Source organism: Xenopus laevis, chromosome 3L (assembly GCF_017654675.1).
Source record: "Xenopus laevis strain J_2021 chromosome 3L, Xenopus_laevis_v10.1, whole genome shotgun sequence".
NCBI lineage: Eukaryota > Metazoa > Chordata > Amphibia > Anura > Pipidae > Xenopus > Xenopus laevis.
The window spans coordinates 99480680-99499380 of NC_054375.1; the positions used below are offsets into that span (position 1 = coordinate 99480680).

General features: G+C 38.8%; 1 protein-coding gene across 3 annotated transcripts; it reads left to right on the forward strand.

The window, feature by feature from the left end:
- The first annotated feature begins 305 nt into the window (after window positions 1–305).
- On the forward strand, window positions 306–16447 carry ulk3.L (unc-51 like kinase 3 L homeolog). Of its 3 annotated transcripts, none has more exons than XM_018251219.2 (16): window positions 306–400; window positions 4042–4182; window positions 5584–5704; window positions 7987–8091; window positions 8172–8315; window positions 8722–8804; window positions 9063–9218; window positions 9319–9424; window positions 12332–12372; window positions 12655–12757; window positions 13296–13360; window positions 13447–13522; window positions 14845–14885; window positions 14966–15007; window positions 15911–15977; window positions 16338–16447. In XM_018251219.2, exons 1-16 carry the CDS (start codon window positions 389–391, stop codon window positions 16352–16354), a joined length of 1320 nt encoding a protein of 439 aa, XP_018106708.1. In that variant the 5' UTR covers window positions 306–388; the 3' UTR covers window positions 16355–16447.
- The last annotated feature ends 2254 nt before the right edge of the window (window positions 16448–18701 follow it).

The following is an 18701-nucleotide window of genomic DNA, read 5'->3' on the forward strand; positions in this document are numbered from 1 at the left end:
ATTGAAGCTCTTGCCTAGGGTGCCAAACTACCTTCTGCCTGCCCTGGCAAGGATGTCACTCATATGTGAAAAAAGTTGTCATATTAAGACATACCCTTCAATCCATATGCCTCCTCCTCCCCTGTGTATAATACAATACCCCAGCATGTAATTAAACACCTTAGGGGCCCCTAACACTAATTTTTAAATGCTAACAAACCCCCAGAACAAATACAGAGCTTATGTTCCATTGGGATCATAGGTCAGCCAGAGTATTGCAAACACAGGGTGCATAAGGAAAACAGAACAGAGCAGGGGGGTTACAGGTGTGAACGATACAGGTGATTGCAGACAAGCGTCGTCACCATGGCAACAAGGGAGGAACTCCTCTGATGGTGCACACGGGTAGATGAGCTGCACGGTAAGGCAAGTATGAGTTTGATGGCCAATGAGTTTGATCCTTGGTGGTTCATAATTGCTTTGCCACTGCCAGCAAAGGGGCGATATTGAGCTTATAAACGCACTCTCTCCAAATGGGGGCAAGTGGATTGGGGACCTCTTCCACAGCCTTGTATCAGAGTCGTGTTCACTATTGGCATTATTTTAATGACACGGCACTTAGCAAACACTGAAATAACACCCTATATGTATTGACTTTGTTTTTGTGCAAAGTAATTCGATATCACTTTTACAGATACTTATTTATGCACTATTACATTATGGCACCCAGGGGTGCTTCGCCAATGAGGCGAGTTGAGGCTGTCGCCTCAGGCAGCAGCCCCCCACTAGGTACCAGGGGCAGCAAAAATGCTGCTCCTGGTCCTTTAAGAGCGGATTTCCGGGGGAGGGGGGGCAGCAGCAGCCAGGCAGCAGAGGGGCCAGGATCGCCCCTGATGGCACCCAGTGATAGTTCAGCAATTGTGCTGAGCTGTCTGGCACTTGTTGATGACATCATCCTTATGCTGTTTGAGGCCTAATTTACACTTCAAATGTGATTCACTGTTGTGTGTGTATTCACCCTCCTGAAGACGGCCTCAGTTGGAGTGCCGAAACGTTGAGCAAGAATAAACCTTCACTTGGCTTTTGAGACGCGATATATATATATAGTCAATTTAACTAGAGGGCTGACTGAGTGCCCTGTCCTGACCGTGACAGTGAAAGAGGTTTTCGTACAGCACCAATCAATTAAAATGCCTTTATTGGTACATTAAATGGCAAACAGCCTGGTCTGCGACGTTTCAGGCCTTCAGGCCTTTTATCAAGCTAAGCAAACAAGTATTGCTGACCGTGACAGTGTTCAAATCTCAGGGTCATTTATAAACAATGGGCAAATTTGCTTCTAGGCAGTAACCCATAGCAACCAATCAGTGAAGAGCTTTTTTTCAACCAACTGCCAGTTGAGCAGTGAAAGCAATCATCATTATTTTTACAGGCCAGGGTGACAGACAAGGAGCTGGTCTAATTATGATCTGCTCAATTAAGGTACCATAATTAACATATATTCTGGAATGACACTCAGCCTCACTTTCTCAGAAAACACAACCCAGGCAGGAAAAATGGGATTGTGATGTCAGCTCTGGTCTCGCCTTCCCTTCCTTAGAGAAGTGGTCAGTCCAGTGGTGGTTGAACGCTTGTCAGGCGCCACTAGGAGCGATCTGTAGCCGCTTATTCCTGCACTTCCCAAATCTCAACCCAAGGTGTCACTTCAGCACAAACAAGGAAGTGGAGAGCAGACAGACAAGCACTGTCAGCGACATGACGGCGAGATAAGAGGCTGTGTAACGTGCTCCTATTACAATATATAGGCTAAGAAATAACCTACTGCAGGAATGAGGGGCAGCATCCTCACACGCTCACTGTGGGGCCGCACGTAGACTTTTTGTGGACACAGCCCCTGGTAGCGCGCGTTGAGTTTGTGGCTGGTACAAGCATGGCTGCCGGCTGGGCGCCTCCTCGACTGGAAGACTTTATACTGACTGAAAAGCTGGGCAGCGGCTCCTATGCCACCGTCTACAAGGCGTACAGGAAGGTAACTCGTGCCCGAATGCGATATGATCCCTTCCAGACGTCACAATTGTGTGCTGAGCGGATTATAATTTTCTCCAAAAACCCTGTCCTATTTGAAGAGTATATTATATTAAATAAGATGTATTTTTTTGCAAACAGCGGGCTCCAAGCACTAGTGAAAGACACATAGCCCCCAGCTTTATATATCAGCTGCTACATTTCACTGTTCATTTTAGTGGGAACGTTTTGTGCCTCACAAAACTTCATTAAAGCTTGCTTCCTGCTTTTGTCACCAACTCAATGACTATATCTCTGACATAGCAAAAGGCAAAGTTGTGCTCACCTCTAAATATTTATCAGATCAGTCAGTCACATCAGAGGTACATCAAAACACACAAATTGAATTTACAGAAGGAGCCTGGAGTTGGGAATGCAAAGTTTATTTCCCTTCTGGAATTGTTTTCAGTATTTAATGCTGGAGGCCTTCTGTCATTCCATTTACTGAATACTTTCACTGCCTGCTGCTGAGGAGTATCTTGGAAACAAACCTACCCCCTACCTTGGAGTTTTAGGATCACCTAATCTACAGGATAGGTTATTCCATTATTATGTGAGGATAGGAGCTCTTTTTATGCTCAAAAGCATATAAAACACATAGGGGCAAATTCACTTAGATCCGAAGTTGTGCCAGCGACAGCTTTGCCGCATTTCGCCAGCGCTACACAAATTCACTAAAATGCGAAGTTGCGCTCAGGGAGGCGAGCGGTAGCGAAGTTGCACTACCGTTACTTCGTCAGGCAAAGCGAAGTTACACTAGAGATGCCTAATTTGAATACGGCGCAAAGTTAAAATATAATGGACGTATATTCTGCAGCAACTACATTACACTACACAAGCCCAGGAAAACTTTAAAAAATAAAATGAAGGTGTTCTATTGCCCTACACATGTGCCCACTGTATCGTTGAGTTGCCATATGTTAGGAAATGTAGGGGGGGACATTTTTCATCTTTTTCAGCCTATCACCTTTAAAAAAGTAAAAGACTCCAGCGTTTTTTGGGGCTTAGAAAAAATTTAATTTTTTTTTTAAAGCAAGCCCTATCTACTCTATTCCACTTCGCCTGGTCTGAGCTGGCGAAGGCAAGTCTGGTGCAAGAGGTAACATTCAGTAAAATGCGCAAGTTAGTGAATTGGAGTAGTTACGTCCCTTCGGCAAAGTAACGAAATGACGTCACACTGGAGAATTTGCGCTAGCGTTAGCCACTTCGCACTTTAGTAAATTTGACCCTAAGGGGGAATGTAATGTGTTTCGCTAGTGCACAAAACCTACGCAAAGACACTTGCGAACGTTAGTGACTTGCGAACATCTGTGTCCTTTTTGACTGATTAAAGACATTGCAAAGTTTGTGACCAAATAGTTTTTGTAAACGGTCAAAGTGGATTTAATAAAAATTTACAATCGCAAAACCTTTTTTGACAAAAAATATTTAACGAAACTCCAGAGCAGGTGTTAACGCCAAACCTTTGCTTAGTGAAAATGCTCAATGAAATAATAGCCAGTGATTGATTTTACATTTAGCAGTGCTAAACATTCACTAACACCATAAATAACGTCTGCGACTTTTAATTACATTTCCCCCCTACTTGTCTATTACATATGTGCACCAAAAAAGTGGTCCTAGTGGTCTAGGAAATCAGGTCCATAGAGAAATGACAATATGCATGACATTTGCTGTAGGGAATGAAAATGGTAACCTTTGTCCATCAACATTTGCTTGATTAAATAAATGTTTTGTAACCTTCATTGATTCTATTAAAACATTTGCTGTAATATTTTACAATATGATGGTAATATTATTCCCTTTAAAAACGTGTGTAAAATCCCAGTGATAAATTAATGACCCTGCTGCTGTTTTGAGTTTTATGTAAAGGAAGAAAGTCATGTGACATGCAGAGAGATCAGTATGTGTTGTGCAGCTTTCAAGTGCAATAAAATCATTTTCATGTAAATGTAACAGATTTTCAAGAGAAACTTTTCTTTATTCTGCCTCTGATAGAGAAACGCTAGAGAAGTTGTGGCCATTAAATGTGTCAGCAAGAAAAGTCTGAACAAAGCAGCAGTAGAAAATCTTTTGACTGAGATCGAAATTCTGAAGACTGTTCATCATCCACACATTCTCGAGCTAAAGGACTTCCAGGTCAGATGCCAGTATGCATTGCATGGTTGCACTGGGTGACATATCTTTAGTCTGAAGGGCATTTCCTACATCAGTGTATTTTACATAGATTTCTAATGTAAGGAGTTTTTATTGTAGAATATTGGGGCATGGGCAGTTTTTGATAGTTATTTTTACTTTAGAAAATTTCCAGTGCATAGATTCATTTCTTCTATGTGAGCCCTTACATGAGGTGCTCTATAGCTAATTGTTTTATTATGACTGATTACCTTACGCCATGCAACACATTCAACTGAATGCTATATAGGGGCTGGGACCCAGTTATCGAGAACCTTTAGGTACAAAAGGAACAGGAATTTGCAGTAAACTGACCTGAAAAAAAGGTTTCATATACACTTGAGGAGGCAGTATCCCCCTTGTAAATTGAGTGAAATGGCCTGTACTGAACATACTTTTCACCTACAATTAATCAAAATAAAATGAATGGCATTTATTCTTTTTTAAGAGTGATGGCACACAGGATGTTTATAAGCATGGACCAGCACAACAGGGCGATTTCATGCGGAGAGTAAACCTCTGCATAATTTATTAAGTGAAAAATCATCGGGGAAATGCTTTTTCGTCCCAGTCCCAGTCCACAAACGATTCCCCTACACAATGGACTGTAAACCAAAACACAACACAGAAGGAAGGGGGTGTTCACTTACCTCTTAAGCGCAAGAAACAGAAAAAGCCACATATTATTTACTTGTAAATTCGCTTGATATATGGGTGATTTCAAGAAGTCCATAAACACAACATTGTTGAGTTCAGTATCAAAAATACAATTATAAGAATAAATGTGCTAAACCCGGGTGTCTAAAATTACTTATATTGAAATCAGTATCCATATAGAAGTTAATATCCACTTCAATGACGTAGATGTTTATATAGACCAATTGCAATTTGAATATGCCAGCAGTAAGGTCTCTTATGCTGTTATAGCACCTGTCACAACTGAAGACACCATAGACATTTGCCCCCAACTGCAGGCAGTGGGTGCTAGTATGCCACATGGGCAGCTTAATCAATTTTTGGCTCCCTTAATTCAGACATGGAAAGACTACTAAGAAGCTGGATATTTCAACCGTTTTGACACCACATGTAAAGAAGTCGAACAATCGTAAACATCCAAATATTTTTTTTTCAGATTTGCTTCAGAGAAGAGAATGCTATAGTTACCTTAAGCTTATTTATATTTTAATGGGTTATTACAAGTACAGGAATTATGAACCCCTTTAGGTAATTCCACTTGTTCATCACCTAGCTAGAAAACCTTTTTTCTAGCTAGGCTAGCTTCCAGTTGTGGGGTTATTGAGATGATTTCCCACTTCTCTATTTATTCTCTTGCAACCTTAATTCTCCTTTTTCTGTCTTCCACAGTGGGACCAAGACTACATATTTTTAATTACAGAGTACTGTGCTGGAGGGGACTTGTCTCGCTTTATCCGAACACGAAGAATTCTCCCAGAGAGAATTGTGCAGGTTTTCTTACAACAGCTTGGTAAAGCAAACCTTGAAGCATTTTCACTCTTTTCTAATGTGTATGTATGTATGTATTTATGTATATATAGGTCTAAGCATTTGCTTTTGGTTAAAGTATTCCATAAAATACAAGGAGTGTAATGGCATTTCAGGCATGTAGATAAGTACAAAGCAAGGTTGTCTCAAGGTAGCACCCCGGTGTGCTACACATGTATAGCTGCTCCGGACAGCATCAAAACCGAATGTGCATCTGTGTAACATGGAGCACCACATAGAGAAAAGTATATAAAATCCAGTACTTTATTCATCCATTAAAAGTCAATACAAAAGATCGGCAGTAGTATACAGAACCATTACGCTTGACGTGTTTCGTATCCCTCCGGACACTTTCTCAAAAGCTTCATCTGTTGCCTTGTAGGTACTGCTTATAAACTAGTTTGGTAACCATTGTATGTGGTAGTTAATGCACTAATTTAATACAGAGGTTAACTAAGATACCTCTGTGCAGTCCTGCTTGACGAGATCCGGTTGCTTCCGGTAACTAAGGGTGCACTGCTTAGAAACAGCTCGCATTTTGCTGAGGTACGGGGACTTGGTGTGCAGGGATGCACACATCCACCACTGCCTGATTTAAGTCTTGTATCACTTTATGAAAAAATGGTCGTATGCTTCCGGTAACCAAGGACATGTTGCCTAGCAATGGCACGTGTAATGGCGAGGTATGGAGACTTGGTATGCAGAAACGCACACACTCATCGCTGCCAGCTATAAGTCCTGAAAAAACCTTTTGGAAATCGTTACTTGGGCACTTAAGTTTGCTTGCTAATAGGGTATGGAATTTAAGGGTAGTTTTATCTCTGCATTTTGCTTGATGTGACTTTTTTGGTGTGGCATCTTTATCTTTCTTATATACAGTAAGCCTATAATTTCTGTTATTCCTCTTTTGTAACTAGTTAGACTTTTAGTACATACACGGATTATGTCTGCTGCATTATACACAAGCATGTCTGCATAAACAGTTGCAACAAGTGACATGCCTGCAATGTAAACTTCCTGTGGTCGCTAGGCAACGACTTTTGGCGCAAGGAAGCTGTGGGTGTGGAAACTGAGTTAAAATCTGTCACACTACTGAGGGTCAGTTTGCACTGTTTGACACCTGACGAAGGTCCCTGTGGGGGACCGAAACGTTGAGCAAAATAATCTCTCTCTCTCTCTCTCTCTCTCTCTCTGCTAACAGGACTTATTTTGAAAAATACAGAAGTTTATTCAATGTTTTGGTTCCATATTTTCTTCAGGAATGGAGCCAAAATGTTGAATAAACATCTTTGTTATTCGTCTAAAAATCCGGTTATTGCAGTTCTTTAGTTTAAAGGAGAAGGAAAGGTTAAAACTAAGTAAGCCTTATCAGAAAGGTCCATCTAAATATACCAGTAAACCCCCCTGTCAAAAGAAACACTGCATTTCTTTCCTTCTATTGTGTACACATGGGCTTCTGTATCAGACTTCCTGACTTCAGCTTAAACCTCATTGCCCTGGGCAAGAGCATGCTCAGTTTGCTCCTCTCCCCCCACCCCTCCCTTCTCTACTGTAATCTGAGCCCAGAGCAGGGAGAGACTCAGGCAGGAAGTGATGTCACACCACATTAATACTGCAGCTCCTATTCTAAACAAACAGTGTTTCTAGAGCTTTTTACTCAGGTATGGTAAAATATTCTACAGAATAAATATAGCATTCTAGCTTGCACTATTGCAGCTAATCTATTGGCAATAAAATGCCTCCGTAGCTTTCCCTTTTATTTTCCATTTATAGTATGGACTGTACAACCAGCACAAAGGACAAACCCACCATTTTTGGGTTCTTTTATAAAATGTATCTTTCTCCTTCTTCTTGATTTTGTTTTCCTTCCGTGTCCTGTTGAATATTCTTCTACTTTCCAGGGGCCCACCAAGGTATTTGGGGACCCTATTTAACTGAACATTGCTGAACACCACACAATATCCCCACATTGATTAATAAGTGGCTCCTAAAATTGGTGGAGTGTCAGTGCACAAAGATCTGCTGTACTAGCTTAATCATGTTATATTTGTATTTTCTTCTGTGTCACTGCCAGTAGTCTTTATTCTGTCTGTTGTCAGATTGTATCCACTATTTTCATTCCCTGTTTGGTTCAGGTGAATGATGTTCATGAATATATCTTAATTTCTTGCCTTTATCCCTCCAGTCCCATGTAGCTTCTTAGTCTGCCTGTACCATCTGTCAGTTTGAAGGGTGAATATTTGAGGTTTGTGTTCTTTTTTACAGCTAGCGCTCTGAAGTTTCTGCATGAGAAGAACATTTCCCACTTGGACTTAAAACCTCAGAATATCCTTCTGAGCAGACTGGACAGGCCTCACCTCAAACTTGCTGGTAGGAAAAACAGAATTTATAGGGATAAAGGGATACATTAAGAATATCTGATCTCTAACTTTTTCTACTTTCACATTTAGATTTTGGCTTTGCTCAGCATATGTCATCTGAGGATGCACCTCAGGCCCTTAGGGGATCGCCACTCTACATGGCTCCTGAGATGGTGTGCAGCAAACACTATGATGCACGTGTAGATTTGTGGTCTGTTGGGGTGATACTGTATGGTGAGTAGTGTGTGAAAAATGCACATAAACAAATCTCTCTACCATAAGGAAAAAAGAGAAAAAGGGAACTAGAAGAACTTGGACATACACAGGCCAATAAAAGCTGCCAACAGACCAAGTTGGCAACTTATTGGCCCAGGTGTGGGGCCCTCCGACGGGATTCCCTGATCGAAATCTGGTTGAAAGCCAGATCCTGGACCGCATCTTTTCATTGATGCGGTCATGTGATCAGACCGCACGTATTGCCTGCATTATGATCCGATCGTTGAACCCTAGGGCCGACGATCGGATCATCCCAATATCGCCCACCTCAAGGTAGATATTTAGTTGGAAGCAGCACCTAGATGTGTGTGCAATTATTCTCTGTATTTTTAACTCTTATTTCCATTCTATAATCACATGACAGAAGCATTATTTGGGAAGGCACCATTTGCATCAAAATCATTCTCTGAGCTGGAGGAGAAGATACTCAGCCACAAGACAATAGAGGTAATAGAGGAATAGTAGGTAAAGTGGGAGTGATAGAAGGGACAGACAGAAAAAGAACATAATCTTTAATTGAAACTAGGGAACAGAAAAACACAGAACAGAATTCCAGTAAATTATAATGAGAATATTCTGTCTACATATGGTACTGAATATTCCAGTTAACTCACTTGTCTTGCTTAGTTTTTTTTCTCCCATGCCTTATTCTCCTTTCTGTCCTATTCCCTCACCTTCAAATTGCTTTAATTTTTGCTGTTTAAGCTGCCTACTAGAGCACGTTTATCCCCTGAATGTCGGGATTTGCTTCAACAACTCCTGCAGAGAGACCCTGACAAAAGAATCTCATTCATAGAATTCTTTGCTCACCTTTTTGTGGATTTGGAGCACATGCCATCTGCAGAGACCCTGGAGAAAGCTGTGAGTGATAGATCACACTGTAATATTTATAGCTGTCTATTCTTACATTACTCTGCACATGCAGTAAGTCCTCTTCATCATCTTCATTTTGTATCCACAGACCAGACTAGTTGTAGAAGCAGTGGAGAAGGATAGTGCTGGAGAACACTCAGCTGCCCTCACCTTATACTGCAAAGCCCTTGAGTATTTCATACCTGCCCTGCATTGTAAGTATTTTTCGAAACTGCCTGTAGTATAATCACTCTACGGACATCTATAAAATATATTCATATATAGATAACTGTGGCTAAAAAGGGATCTATTCATCTGGTAATATATCTGCTATTGTAAATTTGGAACAATTTACACACCAAAACAAATGGCATGGTTTTGAAGCATAAAATGAAACAAGTACCAGGTGAAAATGTGATATTGAAAATCTATCTTCAGAACAGGAATTACATAGATTAAATCTATTTTACCATACAGTACCAAATACCAGGTACTGCATCCTTGAACATGTAGCCAGGTGGAATAATATAGATATATAGAAAGAACAGCAAGCTACCACAATTAGGCATCGTAGACTCAGACTCTGGGTTAATTAGAGTGAAATCTGTGGTGAACATATATTTGGTGCTCAAGATATTCTTGGAGCTGTGACTGAATGATGGCTATATTAATATAACTTTTTTATAACTTTGGTATAAGAGGAGCCTTGGCCAAAAGTTGTTCCAAAGTGGTGACCCTGTGATGAAAACCTCTCTTCTGTTGTTTTTATGAGCATGTACTTTGTTTTGCAGCTACTACAGAATGCTATTACTAGTTAGTAGAGTTGGCATAATCCCTCTGCTATTTAAACAGATCTAGAACCAACCATTGACAAAAATTTGGCACTTTCTGCTTATAAACATAAATTGATTCAATGAAAATAAGTTGACAAAACAAAGTTTCTATAATTACTTTTTTCACAATTTGGATTACATTCAGAACTTAACATATACTTTCAGAACTTGGTCAAGTGTGTTGGCAAACTCCGGTCTAAATTTATGTTTTCATCTATATCTAGGCAGATTGGGTATAGTACAAAGGGCTCAAACTTCTTGTTAACATTTCGAATGTTGGACCCACAGACATTAAAGAGGACCTGTCACCCAGATAAACTATAAAATAAGTCTTTTCAATTTAAACATAAAATACATTTTTTTTTTTAAATGAAAAAGCGTTTTGCTAGTGTCAGGTTGAAGATACAGCTTGAGGAGCTGTGAAAGTTTGATCAGTAAAAAGATGTAAACAATTATGTAGTGTAAAGATGGCCATACTTGTAGAGATCTGCTCGTTTGGTGACCTCGCCACGGGCTGATACGATTGTGGATCCGATCACAACGTTGAGGATACGAGCGGTCGGATCAAGTACCACATCAACAAACAGTCCTTGATCTGACGGGATTTTTAACCCTGCCCGATTGACATCTGGCAGACTTTTGTCCAGGTATCGATCAGGGAAGCCCGTCAGAGGGCCCCATACACTGTGCAATAAGCTGCTGACTTAATTTGTCGGCAGCTTATATCTGCTCATGTATGGGGGCCTTAAAGGAACAGTTCAGTGTGAAAATAAAAAAACTGTGTAAATAGGCTGTGCAAAATAAAAAATGTTTCTAATATAGTTAGTTAGCTAAAAATGTAATGTATAAAGGCTGGAGTGACTGGATGTCTAATATAGTAGCCAAAACTTCCTGCTTCTCAGCTCTATAACTGAGCTAGTCAGCGACTTGAAGGGGGGCCACAAGGTACATATCTGTTCAGTGAGTTTGCAATTGATCCTCAGCATTGATCTCAGATTCAAAAGCAACAGATATGACCTATGTGCCCCCCCCCCTCAAGTCACTGATTGGTTACTGCCTGGTAACCAGTGTAAACCAAGAGAGCTGAAAAGCAAGAAGTAGTGTTCTGGCTATTATGTTACACACCCAGTCACTCCAGCCTTTATAAATTATATTTTTGCTTAACTAACTATATTAGAAACATTTCTTATTTTGCACAGCCTATCTATTTACCCAGTTTTTATTTTTACACTGAACAATTCCTTTAAGTAATGTTTATTTTGCTCAACAAACACAACAGAAAAGGATTTGTAATGTAAGTGACAGGTCCCTTTTAAGGATTCTGTATATGGACTTGTAGTCATTCTACCTTTTGGACACCCCTGATCTAGTTACTCGTGAGCCACAACCAATGTTGGACAGCAACACAAGCATGAAAAAAGTCCATGGGGATGTTAAATATGGGCTGTAATTGGCTATTGGTAGCCCTATGTGGACTTACAGCCTACAGGAGGCTCTGTTTGGCAGTACACATGGTTTTTATGCAACCAAAACTTGCCTCCAGGCCAGGAATTCAATAATAAGCACCTCCTCTGAGGCCACTGGGAGCAACATCCAAGGGGTCAGAGTGCAACATGTTGCTCACAAGCTACTGGTTGGGAATCCCTGATCTAGATGAAGCAGGGTTTTATATGTGACCTGTTTTATGTAATGTATTTTTACAAAGATCTATATTGTTTAAGGTTGTAGTTTTCCTTTAATACAGTTGCCAACATCCAATCACAATGATTCCACTGAGCTTATACAAGTAAACACCTGAACAACACACACAGTGGAAGTGCAACGCAGACAGAATAACATCATAGTCATCTCATACGTGGCTGGAATTAAGGAAATATTTGCATTCCTGTGTCTTTCAAACTAAGCAACCCCGACACAGAAGCTGGTAAACCTAAATGACCAAACACCAAGGCACAAAGAAAGTAATGTGCTATATTACCTGGCTTGCCTCTTGTGTTGTACTAAAAACCACTGCATGTGTGGGGTAAGACGTATTCAAGATTGCTCAAAAAAACCAACTTGCCTTAGATTTATCTTTACTATATTATGACCTGAATGAATCAAAATACCTTTATAGACAATAGATTTTACATTTACAACTACTTTTTTGCAAATCTGTCATTAATGCATAGGGGAAAGTGTATTCGAGTTAAAATTGCTTTCCTTGTGTAATCTTATATGTTTGGGTTTACAAGCAGTTTAAATTTTTAATTTCTATTTCATAATTACCATATTCTGTTTGTTTTATAGATGAATCAGATGCCAAACGGAAAGAAGCAATGAGGTCAAAGGTCAGTTGAAACTTTTGAAACCATATAGAACTTCTTATTGGCTAGTATAACTCTATGATATCTGCTAAGTACTGTGAAGGCCAAGCCAGTGTTTTGCCAAGAGTCAATATCAACTGAATTATCTCTTCATTGTAGCTAAACATTAAGTGCCAGTTTGTAGATTAATAGAAATATTTTACAATGCTGAACATTGTAAGAGCACAAATATTTACCACGTAAGAAGAGAGAAATCCCTACATTAAGATTAAACATTGTATAACAGGCCTATTATGGTCTCTACAGGTCTGTCAGTACATTTCCCGAGCAGAAGAACTGAAGGTACTGGTATCCTCCAGTAACAAGACTCTCCTGATGCAGGGCATCTCAGGTCGGGAGCTTCTGAAAGGTGGGCACCAGAAGGAAGAACTTATTTATTATTTTATTTATTTGTTTCTTGCAAATTTGACCTGTTTGTTAAACAGAAAAAAATATTTGCAGAATCTCAAATTAGATACATTATTTTCTTTTAATAGTTATATATTTGCTCATATGATGTTTTGTAATAGGTCAACATAACCACAGAGAGCAAGTAATTTGTATTTGTATGTTTGATATATCAACCCTTCTGTTGAACAGAAGTATGCAAATATAGTAAAAATAGCATTGATTGCTTTGTCACTTTCCATTGCAGTTACACTTCTTACCAGTTATGAGGGGCATTGTATCTAGCTTGTAGATAGCAACAGGGCAAAACAACACATTTTGTGGAATAATTTTGGTAACAGTTAAAAGAATCAACTCATTTTAATTTGCTGGATACGATTTTCAAAGTATATTTTTTAAACTAAAATGGTTTACTACTTGTTTACATTACATACAATATATTGCAACCTGCTTGTTTGAAGTTAACACTTTTGTCCCATCTTATTTTGCATGGAATTAAGAAATGGCCCAGGACAAGCCACGTCTCTTCTCTGCTTTGGAGGTGGCCTCAGCTGCAGTTGCCAAAGTAAGTTGAGAGGAATTTAAGGAACCAGAGATTGATTAGTCACTGACCCACTACTTGATTCAACCCTTGATTTATTGTATCCACAGGATGAGGAGGGCTGTGCTTGTGATGCTCTGGACCTTTACCAGCAGAGCCTTGGGGAACTCCTGCTAATGTTATCAGGTGAGAAGCAATGCAGTTGTATAAAAATATATGAAGGAAGGGTGAAGGGTATGGTGCTTACAGTATGTTTTTCTGCAAAAGCGGTGGAGCTCAGTGAATGAGAAAATCTGACACTGAGCTGATGGCACACAGAATGTATTTCAGCACATCACATTCACTTGCATTGAAAACATTTGGCAGGGCCATTACTGTAGTTTTTAGTCTTAGATGCTCTGGAGGTTTTCATGCTAAAAGGTGTCAGTGTTGGTACTCGATTTGGCGTAGGGCACTACCACAACCAGGAATGTTTGCAAGAGCTTGTAAGTTAATATAACCATATGTAGGAGAATAAAAATCTGGAGGCATGTATGGGCTGGCCCTGTGTATAGTACCTGCTGATTGGCCTTCCTGACCAATATCTGACTGAAATTTGACCAGATTTCTCTCAGGCAGGTTTAAAAACCCAGTCAAATGAGGACTGAATCAGTGCATCGATGTGGTCCTCTTCTGATGACTTCATCTTCATCTGATAGTTGCCCTGGAGCCAAATTATTTATTCAGTCCACCACATATGGAGAGATCTACTTTCTTTTAGTAATTAGATTATACATTTTTTAGAGCACAAGTAGAAATGTTTTTGTTACTGTATGCTTTAAACACAGCTATACACTGCTGAGGAACACTGCCTGACTTGTTTATTATGCTGTTCATTACATTACAGCAAGCCCTGTAAATTAAGTATATACATTTAGGCATTCTTCAAAATAAATCTGCACGCACTCCTGCACCCATGGCGATGGAGGTTAAAAATTGTAACTTTATTCCATATTAGTTAAGAGGTATGCGTACTTAGGACGCATACCTCTTAACTAATATGGAATAAAGTTACAATTTTTAACCTCCATTGCCATGGTCGCAGGAGTGCGTGCAGATTTATTTTGAAGATTGATTTTGCCTATGCTACGGGTTCGGGGCACGGCACCCGGGCCACTCGGCTAATTCGGTGAGTGACAAGCTCTTATGCTGAATTCTACTATTTGAAGCAATATTTGAGCGACGGATCTGGGGTTTGGACACCCAGGTCATATATTTCCACTTGGTAACGATTACCTTGTGGCTTGCTTTAATTTAATTGATTAAGCATTTAATGGGGCTCTTACCCTGTAAGCAAGTTTAGAAGTGGTCTAGTTCTATTAACATACAAATAGTCCAGAAGAGATTGGAGCCAGCCGTCTTTTGTTTATATATACATTTAGGCATGACTGGTTACCTTTACCTTACCAGTACCTACAGGTTTTACACCTGCTAAATGTAATTTCTTATTTTGTTTTGACTTATTACAGCAGAATCACCTGGAAGAAGAAGGGAGTTATTGCATGCTGAGGTAGGCGCTAGTTCAAAACAAAGTTAACCACAGATTCTTTTGAGGTTCTGTGCATCACAGTGTATTCCTATATTTTTTAGATACAAACACTAATGGGACGTGCAGAATTTTTAAAGGAGCAGGTAAATATTGCCACATGACTAGAAAAAAGCTTGTGTAACAGGGTGTTAAAGTGGGGGGGGCTATTTTTTTTTATTTATTTTTTTATCTGGATCTGGTTAGAGTTAGGAGGGTACATTAAAGCAGATATTCCCATTTGACCCAGCTGTAGAAAAGGCAGATCAGTGGAACATTTGTTTTTTATGCAGTGGTACCAAGGCTGGCCATTACAAGCATTGCTCTGATTGTTCAAGCAATATACCAAATGATCAGATTAGGTGGTCAGTCCATTACTCCTTGCAGCTGATAATTGTATATATAGATTAATATGATTACTAGCTGAATGGGCTAACCCAGCATTTTCCAACCATGTGCATCCGGCTTATCTCTATTGATATGAATTATAGGCTTTGGAACTGTGGGGCACAAGAGGCATACCCTTAAAATGATACCTCCAAACACTCATTTGTTTTTAAACTGCTTTTTTACATGCGTTTGCATGGTGGTAATGGCATTACTAATTGTGGGCACAGGGACTTGTGTTGCCTGGTCATTTAAAATAAGCTCTCCCTCCATACATTGATAGCTCAGTGGATTCAAATGCTCTGTTTTCTCATGATACTTTGCAAGAATTGATGTGCACTAACGAAATCAGGAAATTTAAACCTGACCAGCACTACCAATATCTCCAAAGCTTCACGTCATCAAGAGCAATAACTGTCATGGTAGGATAGGTAGTGGTGAAGTGGATTGCTGAAATGCCATTGCTGTTCCCTCTCCAGCTTTTAGCATTTCTGTCTGCTTAGTGATAGGGAGAGAAGGAAATAGTTGCAGGGACAGAGGGAACAGAAAAGTAAACAAAAACATCTTCTGCTGCCTGTGATTTGAATTAATGGATCAAGTTCTTCATTCATTTTCTTTTGTAGATGAAAACATCTCAGTGGAAATCAGAATCTCTGGGACAAGAGGTGCTGTCCGAATCTGTGCGTAATTGTAAGTTCAGAAATCTATGCACTGCTAGTGCATTCACTTCTTTCTGTCTCTCTGCCAGTTACATGATTTCTGTTACTGCCATTTCTAACTTATATATCGGTAATAGAGGATTGTTGTGTCTACAGAAAGATCAAAGGACAATTAAGCTTGTTTGTGTGTACCATACCATACTTTAAAAGTTCACATTTATATTCACTTATGATGTTTCAGTGGTACACACACCCTCCTAAGATTAATATAAATAAACACCTGCTTCTTTCTAATTTTGTACTTGCCAGTTGTTACTTTTTTTCTTCTTCTTAATGTCATGCTTTCAGTGTACCACTTCTGACGACTTTTGTTTTTCTGAATTTTTTGCAGCTTGTTCCCTGCAGTGAAAACTTTGTGCATATATACTGACTGTTCACTCAAGGTGGCACTATATGTCTGTCTGTCTAAATTATTATGTATATTAAATTATTTTCCACTTTTCTGGGTTTTGTTAATTGTACAATATTTATGAAAGTAATCAAATCAGATTTAAGAGCTTCTATGAAGGTGGATAGGGCAGAAGCAATTCTGTTTCTAAGAACAATACTTGAATTGTATTTAACAACTATTCTACCACAGCTATATGCCAGGTTTAGTTAATATATATGTTGTTTTAGGTTTTCCCATTGTTTTTGATTTATGTAATTTAAGTTTGAGTTTGGTTTAGAATTACCAACTGGTGTGGTTTATATTTTTGAGCTTTGGCAGTGATAACATGCCTTTTATGTTGTGTACTTGACTTCTTTCAATCAACATGTAAATACATTAGTATATTAAAGAACAATAGCATACAAAAAAATGAAAGCGTTTTACAGTAATTAACATATAATGTACTGTTAGCATGCACTGGTAAAAGTGGTGTGTTTGCTTCGGAAACACTATTATAGTTTATATAAATAAGCAGCTGTGTAGCCATTGGGGCAGTTTTACCAGTGCAGAGCAACAGTACATAATATTTCAATTTCTTCGATACACTTTCAGTTTTTGGTGTAACTGTTCTTTTAAAAACAGAGGAGTTGAAGGATTTATGTACCAACTCCACAGCCCTGATAATATTTCTAGTCTGTTCATAGATTGAAAACAGATATTAACTTTGTTTCTGTTTACGCAATGCATGCAAATTGTGTTAACTGCTTAGACATTGCAATAATATATACACTTGTCTTGACCTCTGCCCACAGCATATTCCAAGTGACCTTATTGCTAAATTTGGACCAGTACAAAACATTAGTACTTCAGCAAATAGATGTGAATTTGAGGTACCACCTCACGATTTACTTAATGCTGTCGTGCTGTGCCACAATGTTCATGCATTCTACATTTAAATTATGGCCTTACTTGATAGCAAGTATGTTCTGGGTGAAATATTCCCCATTTTATACATACAACAGAGGCTATCTCTGCATCTATATATACACACACTTTTTAGTGCACTTTATCTTTTTTAAATTACCATTTAGTTTCCCTTGGTTTGTACAAAGAATATGATCCACTTTCTTGGATCCTGATCCATGGGAGACTGGAAAATGGGTAACCTGCTCCTAGCTTGATCGGTGAAAAGATATACCTTTTTAACATAAATAATTGTCAGTGCATAGTGTCCATGTCTGGAAACAAATTTCTTACTTTTATTTTTGCTGTTGAACCATCAAGCATTGTTTTCCTATGGCTAAACTAAGTAGGACTGCAATTTCTATTTTACCCATTTTTACTGCCTCAGTAGGCTACTGTAAAATCCATTTAAAGTCTAAAAACTGTCATCACACTTCAGGCCCAGTTAAAAAAAATGCCTCCCTGAAGAAATCTCCTGAAATAGAGCAAGTTGCTGTTTTATTGCAATAACAATCACCTCTGTTATATGATGTTGTCCTGCGCTAGAAATATTCTTTCCTTATCATCTGTTGGACAATTTTTTAAATACATTTTTGCTTGATTCAAAGCATCTTCTGAAACTATATCTGAATTCTTAATTCTAGTATGTTGTGCAGTTCCATTTTAAGACTCCACTCAAAATAATTCCAAGGAAATAATAATATTGCATAGACTCTGCACGTATATATACCTGACCTTTTCCTAACCAATGTAATGGTAATCATAAATATATTAAAATATTGTTAGATTTCATTGATAGTGTCCAAAAAAAACTGTAATTCCAGCTTTTTTTTTTCAAAATAAATGAGCAGAGGGTCGCTCCACTCCAAAATGTTAACCACGTCCCTGGCTTTACATATTCATATTCTATCCATAAAAAAATCTGTACTACGCTAATGAGACCAAGTAAGAGAGAATCCAGTCTGTAGTTTAGATCTCTTCAGAAGCAGCCCTGGCCATGCTTTTAAATGTTAGTACATGAGCATCAGCCTAAAGCGTTTATTCACAAAAATTGATATTTAAGGACCTACATTTTGAGTACCTGCTTTTTATTTAATTGAAAATCCCATCATTAAAGGGGAACTATCGCGAAAATGTAATATAAGCTTCCTCATACTAAAGAAACTTTCTAAAAACAATTAATTAAAAATTCTGCATTGTTTCTGAAATAATCAAGTTTATATACACTATTACTCTTTCAGCATCTGATTCTCTTCATTCTGTCTTCATGCAGCAGTTGAATGTCAGATCAATGATCCAATATATCTTATAAGGGGGCTTCCTTTCCTAGCAGATGTATTAGAGCTCACTCAAATAACTGAT